This window comes from Ixodes scapularis, unplaced genomic scaffold, assembly GCF_016920785.2.
Source record: "Ixodes scapularis isolate PalLabHiFi unplaced genomic scaffold, ASM1692078v2 PGA_scaffold8__174_contigs__length_109621045, whole genome shotgun sequence".
Taxonomy (NCBI): domain Eukaryota; kingdom Metazoa; phylum Arthropoda; class Arachnida; order Ixodida; family Ixodidae; genus Ixodes; species Ixodes scapularis.
Genome location: NW_024609883.1, coordinates 101,820,628 through 101,828,907, shown reverse-complemented (window position 1 = coordinate 101,828,907; position 8,280 = coordinate 101,820,628). Strand labels below are relative to the sequence as shown.

The following is an 8,280-nucleotide window of genomic DNA, read 5'->3' as shown; positions in this document are numbered from 1 at the left end:
TTTTCTTTTACTTTTGCCTTTTCTCACCACACTCCGGTTTTGTTGTGTGGCTATTAAATAAGGAGCTAAACAACACTAACTTTTTTTTTTAGAAAACAAGTTACTTTTTTGTGATTAATAAACGTTTATAAAGTATAAAATTTTTGCAGATTTATTTGTATCCGCAGGGCAACGCCGCAGGGCTTACATCGAAAAACACGGAGGACTTTCACCACAGGCTTTCACAGACCACAATCCTTGATTTAGCAACGACGAATGTTAATTTCCGGGCGCGAAAAATTCACGCGTTCACTAGAACGGGGGAGAGATAAAGGAGAGAAGGTTACAACCGTGAGCGCCGATGAGGATTGAGTCACACACACTACGCGCACCTACGTTCCGTGACTGCCCATGTTTGATTTTTCTCTATTTCACGTTTTGTCAGGGTTAACGATGCAGATGAGACGTTCTTTTTTCCTTTGTCAGTGAAGACTGTTTCAATGATTTTACGTCCGAATCGCTAATGATGCGTTCCCAACCGCAGGACCTTGGTGCTGTCAAAGTTCAGTGCGCACCCAAAGCACTTTCTTGCATGAACATCGGCTTTTGATGCTCTCGTAGGGTATTTATGATCGCCAAGGTTTTTATTTGTACATCAAATATGAGAGCCCAACTGGCCCAACTACCGAGAACATAATTTGAAGCTCGAAATTCAACCACCAAATACAAGGTGTCACAAAAAAAAAAAAAAAAAAAAAATTGCACATCTTTTTTTATTGCAAAAATAAACCAGGCATCGCCGAACACTCATTCTCTGCACAAAGCTAGCGCTAGAGGTCACAACCAGATGCCAAAGTTTCAGCCCGATCTGATACCTTATTCAAAAGTTATGTGATTTTTTTGAAACTTTCAATGAGAAAATGGCGGCCTACGGAGTTTGCGAATACATGAGGCTCTATGGTACCAGAAACCGAAAACGAGCAAAACTGTGCTTCATTCCCATTGAAATTTTCAAAAAATCACTTACAACTTTTGAATAAGGTATCGGATCGGGCTGAAACTTTGGCATCTGGTTGTAGAGTGCCTTCATACACACGCGCACTTTTGCTCGAGTGGTACCATCTCAGCCATTTTTCCGCCCAATCGTTTTTTTTTTTTTTTTTTTTTTTTTTTTTTATGCATTTTGAAGCGCGCGCAATCTGGTGTCACTCAGCTCGAACGCGTAGCTTTGGCTAATGCATAGACGCCATTTTACCGCCCAAGTCACGCACCGAGTGGGCCAAGAGAGAGAAGGTAGAAAGCCAAAAGCCTGATTTTTGGCACAAGAATTTGAAATACAGCAGACCATTTGGCACCTCCCTCCCTTCGAAAAATCTCTGCCTTTTCACTGCGATAGATCAGCGATACCCAAAGTGCAAACGCACGTCACATGACACCGGACCTCACTTATTCCCTTCACTCCTACGCTGAAAGTGCGGTAAAAGCTATGCGTTTGCCGGACCAATCAGCAGTCTCCCTTTCGTCATCCGACATCGTTCTCAGCAGGTGGGTATGCGTGAAGGAGCGTGATCACGTGGCAAAAGTGTGGTTGACCCAACAAGCACATAGCTTCCACAGCACTCTCAGCTTATGGGTGAACAGGGTAAGGAAAGCAACTTTTGTTTGCGTTTTGAGCGGCGGGCTAACCTTCTGGGAGAATGGTGGCGTCCAGGTACACAAACGAGGGTTCGAGCAAGAAAGAGTCCCTCCTTTCCGTCTTCTTGAACTGTTTGGTACAATGCACGATTTGTGAGTTGAGGGCAAAAGCTAAAAAGGAAAAAGTTGAAAAATCGTTTCATGACCCCTTTAAATACACACAAACTCTGACACTTAGGGAACCCATAAAATGTGCCCCAGCATTTTATCCGTATCGGCACGCAACGTTTACAGCATTATAAATTTAAGCAAAGTCCCATATTCGAAAATGCAAGCACTGCATTTGGTTGCAACGGAATGTCCTGAAGCGAGATTGGTAAAACGAAACCGAAGCTGTGGCCAGGAGGTAAAACAAGGTACTTTGCACGGCACTACGCTGCTAGGATCGCTTTGATTTTGCAGGCCTATTGTACGTTAGCCCAACTTGCCACTAATTCTCGCTTTTTATACACAACTGACGCGCATTTAGATTTATATAACAAATGTCGTTTCATTACATTTACTACGACGCCAGCTACCTAGCCAAACAACGAGCCACCACAAAGGGTTTGTGCCCCTTGTTTGCACCCCTAATGGTTCCATAACAAAACATCCACCCCCTCGCCCCACACAAAAAGGACACTAGATTTCGAAAATCAAATGCGTTTATTCCCTTTGTACATAATTTGGGCTGCAAACACAGCGAAATGCAACCTCGCCCTCGCAGCTTTGTCTATTTATTTACATGACGCCCAAACCGGTGCAATTTTAGCGTAACTAAATTTCCCTAAAATCTGGCAAAAAAAAAAGGAAGGGATATTGACAAGTGCTCAAGCACCAAAAACGTCAGGCTTCGTAAGCCAACAAAGAATTCCAGGGCAAACAAACACCCCAAAAAATCCTCCCACTCCCCCCCCATCCAAAGAAACTCTGATCGTCACCGCCTATGGCCGTCTGCTAAAGTGGGAACGGATTTGCTGTTTGTTCTTGTGGCAGACAGACCCACTATTTTCGCCATCGAAACACTTGCCCAATCTTACGGGCAGCAGTGTGTAATCGCCAAAATGATATATATTTACATCCCCCGCTACTGAACATAAATTCTTGCATCAATTCCCCTAAAATTGGTTCCTAGGCACAATGTCTCTCCTAGAATCATACGGTCAAGACGTTGAAAATAAAAACAAAGTTATTTTTCGTTCATCTTTCCCGAAACATAATGCTGCTTTCTTTGTAGACCCTTTCCAAAAGTGAGCACCACCTACTAGCTGCCGCGCCCGTTATTCGTGTCTGCCATCATTTGGGCACACATTCTCGTCATATATAGGCGTCTGCAAGTACAACCTCTGGGCTCTGCCATCTTGCTGCTGGTGTGGGTAGATATAGATTTACATATGTACCTCAGCCTCAGCAATGCTTGACTATCAGACTATCTATTCACAACCGCAGCAAGATGGCGGCGCCCAGAGGTTGTACTTGCAGACGCCTATACCGGACCCGAGGATTGTGTCGGCATTCGGCATGAACCCGGCTTGGGTTCGTGTCGAAAACAAGTGCTGCGTCGGCGTTTGGCGAGGAAGATTCAGAAACTATCGCACGCCTTGGGCCCGAGAAATGGCGACCAAAGACGTTGTTCGACGGACTTTTGAAAAGGGTCTATCGAGTGATCGTAATGGAACTGCCCGAAATGTAGTATTGCACCGCCTACATCAGCAAGCATCGAGAAACAACAAAAAATACAACTACAGGCAAATATTCTACTACATCGTAACCTTTTGCCGTGACGACTTTGCCGTCTTGTAAAACACCTCTTCTGCAAACTTGCCCCAAACAAACTTTTGAAACATGTGGTACCCTCAGCGATCCAGTCTTATATGTACAAAAGTTGCACCGGCGTCTTCAAAAAAATTGCCAGGAACTTTTTTTTTTGCTTCTCGGCTTTAGGAGGTTGCAGTACTAGTATGCAGTGCCACTAGAATGGATGGATAACCTGTGCATTCCACCACCGTCAAAAGGATCAAAGGCAGGAATTGTGAAAAGGAATGCTACGTAAAAACAAGAAGGCAACGGGGGAAAAAAAAGAACAAAAAACAACCTGTGTAAATAGGTAATGCCACCACAAGAGGAAGTAGCGGCACATATTTATATCAGGGTCGAGAAATCTTCGGGATGTTGGTGCTCGGCCTCCCAGACCGCCGTTGTACAAAAAATCAGTTCATTCGCTTCTCTCGGCGCAAAGCGAAAGTCGACGTCAAAGAGATTCTTCAAGCGAAAGAAAAACCGATGTCCACGAGATAAAACTGAGACGCGGAGCGTGCAGGAACTACATCGGTTTCCGCGGCACGTCTCCAACTGCGCATGAAAGCCCTTCAGCACACAGTATTAACAAGATACTGCGCACAATTAGACAAAAAAAAAATGCTGGCATGATTATTAGGTGACAAAAAAACAAAAGTGCCGTTATTGGAGTGGTTTCAAAACAACTTCTCTGTTGCAAACATCGCTGCGCTGAACTCTGGTTAATTCACCGAAAGTCACCAGCCGTGGACTTTGTATCTCAGACGCTACGCATTTCTCCGTGAACATTTGAAGCAAGAAGAAAATACAAATACGAAATTAAACGAAAGGCTCTAGCATAGCTTGCAAAGCCAGTACAGTCCGTACCCAATGTCACTGTCGTCGTTGTCACGGTAGCTGTTTATTGTTTACCTTAATTTGTGTTTTGTCATGTGTCGCAAGGTTTGGGGTTTCGACCCAACGTTGTGACTGAAAGTAAGTGTTAGGAAAAAGCTAGAAGAAAACGTGTTTTCTGCTTTTTCAGCAAACTAACCACAAGTTCATGTCTGCTTTTAAAAAAAAAGGCAGATGTTTTACAACATTCATCTTGCAGAAAACGTGTCATCTGGTTTAGAAAAAACACTGCAGACATTTGGGGCAGAAAGTAACAGAAGAACAGAACTTGGAGGAAACATGTCAGACATGCCAAAAATTTGTTCCACTTTTACTTTCATCAACCAGGCACAAGACAATGTTGGCCAATTCGCAAAGGAAAGCGGGCATCATTTGTCCTCTGCTAAGGAAAGCAGCCGCGCCGCGTCGTCTGCTTTAGGAAATGAAAAAGCAGACAGCACTCGGACCAACTTAGGGGAGGTAGTATTTACACGACGTCAATCCACCGCCTCGTTGAAAACAATCCCGAGAGGCCGTAGTCTACACGCTCCGAGGGCCATTTCGACAATACAAAGGAGAAATCAGCCGAAGCTACACTCGGCCCCCATTAATCGGCATATAAACACAACATGGTGGACTAAACTGCGTCGGCAAATTTAGATCACCGTTGCATCGACGCGCCAGCAGGAAAACCGGACGCCGTCTTCCGTTCGCCAGCTGTTGCTCCGTTTCATTCAAAATTTTAACCTCGTCAATTAACTAACTATGCTACCTCGACGACATGTCTCCGGCACCGCAGCCGTCTTTCAGTGACATCTTCTTTGACGTTGTTGCGGTGAGCCGCTGAAACGACTCGCCCTTGCAGACGGGCAACGGTTTTCGAGAGGCGGCCCTTCTTTTCTTCTAAAGTGTCCACGCCAGTTACGCCGGCGGACGACGAGCGAGGTTTGCGTCTGCCCTCAGTTGGCAGCCGGTCGGCCGCCGTTGCGCTGCCGGGGCGGCGTCCTCGGAGGAGCCAGGAGGTCCGCATACTCGTGCAGGGCCTCCCGCAGCGACCGGCACACTTGGGCGGACGTCGACGTGCTGCAGCTCACCAGGTGGGGGTACAGGGCGATCAGCTGCTCCCATACACTCCACTCCACTGCGGGCGGGAAAAGATGTGCCAAAGCACCCGCTAGAGCCGCCAAACTTTCCCAAGGCGGCCAAAGAGATGGACAAATTGCCTGTCCCTATTCTGACATCAGCGACAGCTTAAAGGGTTACTCCAGCGTTTTCTTCATAGTCCCTGATTTGCCTGACAATTTGCTAAACACACCAACAAACATTGCTGAAGTAGTCCCCCTTATCTTGGGCCAAATTATTTTTTTTTTTCGCAAAGTTTTTGAATTTATAATTTTAGTACTCGACATGTTTTGCAAAATAAAAGTCTCCACTGGCAACAATGAAAAAGTGATGTCAGTGGAGGCAGAAGTTCGCTGTTTGGACTGGAGGCTTTGTTCCCAACTGATTACAAGCAGTTTCATGGTGTCAAATGAACACCTTGAAAACTGGCTCCGACACCTGTGCTGTAGCACAAAACAAATGCTCAGCATAGTCAATTTTTAGACTGACTGCTGGACCTGCAAGCCTGCCTTCCAACGCCGCCGCCTTGCCAATGTAAGGTTCGCGGCAAGCAACAGAGCGAGGCTCTACAACGACGTCAACGCAAAAATTGGGGCACCAATTTTGGGGATGCTATAAACAGACCGGTTGAAGATGCAATCCAGACTGGAAAAAACTCTCTACCGTTGTCGGGCGGTGCCTTCTTGAGGGACGCCGTCAGGGTGGCCACGGCCTTGAGAACGAACGAGATCTCCGCCATGCGATGCCGCGGCAGGGGACACTTGCCGCTCAGCTGCTCGTCCTCCACATAGTGGCAGATCACCTGAGAAACGAGTGAAAAATGAAACCTCGGGACGACGGTCTGACAAGCGAGAGGAGTCGCTGGAACAAACCCCTGCCATCTACCTACGTTTTTGTGTTTCTTTCCCTGTACCGTGCAACCGAAACTCCCGGAATAAATCTGAAGGAGCAATGTCTGGAATCGCCGACGAAGACAATGATGTGCAAAAGAGAATGGCGACTACTTTGGTCTAAGCAACGTTCGTATTTGAAATCTTCGTCGGTATGCGCGAGACTGTCGAGATGCCACGACCCACCAGTATGCCAAAAAGCTAAAAAGTGGTGCGGGGTCTTTCAAATGCGCGCCAAAGGGGGCACATCCCAAACGATCTTTGGAAGTCTGCCCAACTCTGACAACGTTCTGACAACTGCCAAGACAATACACTGGCTTTCCCCTCCCAGCAAATAACCCTGACCGCAGCTAAAGACAGCAGCTGTACGCCAGAAGAACTGGGGTTATGATGACTATGCATACAGTGATACCCAGGGAGATAGCCCACCTAAAATCGAGAGCAAATAGGGTGGAAATAAGGGGCGGGCTAAATATCGGTGCACGATCAAGAAAAGTTAAAAAATCGCTTATTTTAGGTAATGTTTTCCTGCCAAACTTGTTATCACGGCAAGGACAATGAAGCAAAGATGACTGTACCTCCCAGTCAGTTCGCTTATATCTCGCCATAGCTAACTAGCCGCATTTACGCCGCGGTCATCATTGATCCGAACACTACGATTACTAGGAATGGACTTTCTTTTAGTGTTTAAAAGAAAATAGTAAATCAACCCAAAAATAGGGGTGGGGCATCCCTCGGTACTACGGTATGCGAAAATAGTGGCTTTCTCGAATAAACATCATTCTTCTTCTTCTTCTTATTATTAATATTATTATTATTTGGGTCATCTTTCAGGGGGTGGGGCATCTCTCGATACTACGGTATGCGAAAATTGTGGCTTCCTCAAATAAACATCACGATTATTATTATTATCATTATTAATAATAATTATAATGCTCACAACAATTGGAGGTAAACACCAGACTTGTTGGTCTCGTGTTCTTACCCCGCGATTCGTATCTCCGTCTCGGGCTCGAAGACATTAGCTGTCGTGAACACTGACTGCTACACACGGAGGACTGCGCTTGGATGGATGGAGGCTAGTGGCCTTTTTCCTTTATATGTGGCAGTAGGTTGCACCACTTAGCCTAGAAAACTTTCCGACCCTCCTTAAAATGTTTGCCCCAACCTTTTGTTCCTCTTTAAACCGTATAACCCATTAATTTTGCGCGCAGTTTCGCACTTCCCCGGACGCCAGGAGAGGCGCCGCTGCTGACAACCACCCGTCGTGGCGGCTCCACCCACCTCCTGGAAGCGGTGCAGGAGGGAGGTGACGGCCAGCCGGTTGACCACGCCCCCTTCGGGCAGGACGATGCCCCCCAAAAAGGAGAACTGGAGCAGGGTCTCGAAGCAGGCCTTGGCAAACTCCTCCCGCAACTTGCGCGTCGACTCCGTGTCTGCGACATTCGAAGCACGCCCTGCGGTTAAACAGTCTCTGCGCTCGGGCCGAACGATGGACCATTTCCGAAATTCAGTCGTGCCACATCGACTGCCGGCGTCATATGTGCGTACGGCGTCTGTCGCGTGCCAATGGCAGCCTTCCGGTGGCTGGGGAAAGAAGGAGTTGAAGACCTGCGCCGAAGCGGATGACAGAAATTCTGGGCGTTCCAGACGTTAGTTCGACGAGGTGCACGGTGTGCCACGTCAGCATTCGCGCGAGACTTGTGCCCAATGAATGAGCTGACAGACTTAATGCAGTGAATTTTTTCTGGAGCTTTACTTAAGTCGGTGCTTTGTACAAAGCAGTACTTGCTCTCTATGTCACCGTCAAGACGAAAATGAATGGATAAAAAACTGAACAGCAGAGAACAACACTGTCGTCCGTTTTCAATGAACGAGAGTGACAACACTGATCGAATACTATACCCCTACTGCCATTCGCACGACGGAAGCTAGACTTGTATTT

At 46.7% G+C, this 8,280-nt stretch overlaps 1 protein-coding gene across 1 annotated transcript in view; it reads right to left on the bottom strand.

Annotated features, from left to right (window-relative positions):
* Positions 1-2,300: 2,300 nt before the first annotated feature.
* The window catches only part of LOC115308871 (protein MON2 homolog), a 93,553-nt gene continuing 87,573 nt past the window's right edge, over positions 2,301-8,280 (bottom strand). Inside the window, exons 30-32 of the mRNA XM_029966988.4 lie at positions 7,620-7,771; positions 6,109-6,247; positions 2,301-5,464 (exon numbers count right to left, since the gene is read on the bottom strand). Coding sequence (XP_029822848.2) covers positions 5,283-5,464; positions 6,109-6,247; positions 7,620-7,771 — 473 coding nt within the window. The 3' untranslated portion in view covers positions 2,301-5,282. The remainder of the gene's footprint in view (positions 5,465-6,108; positions 6,248-7,619; positions 7,772-8,280) is intronic.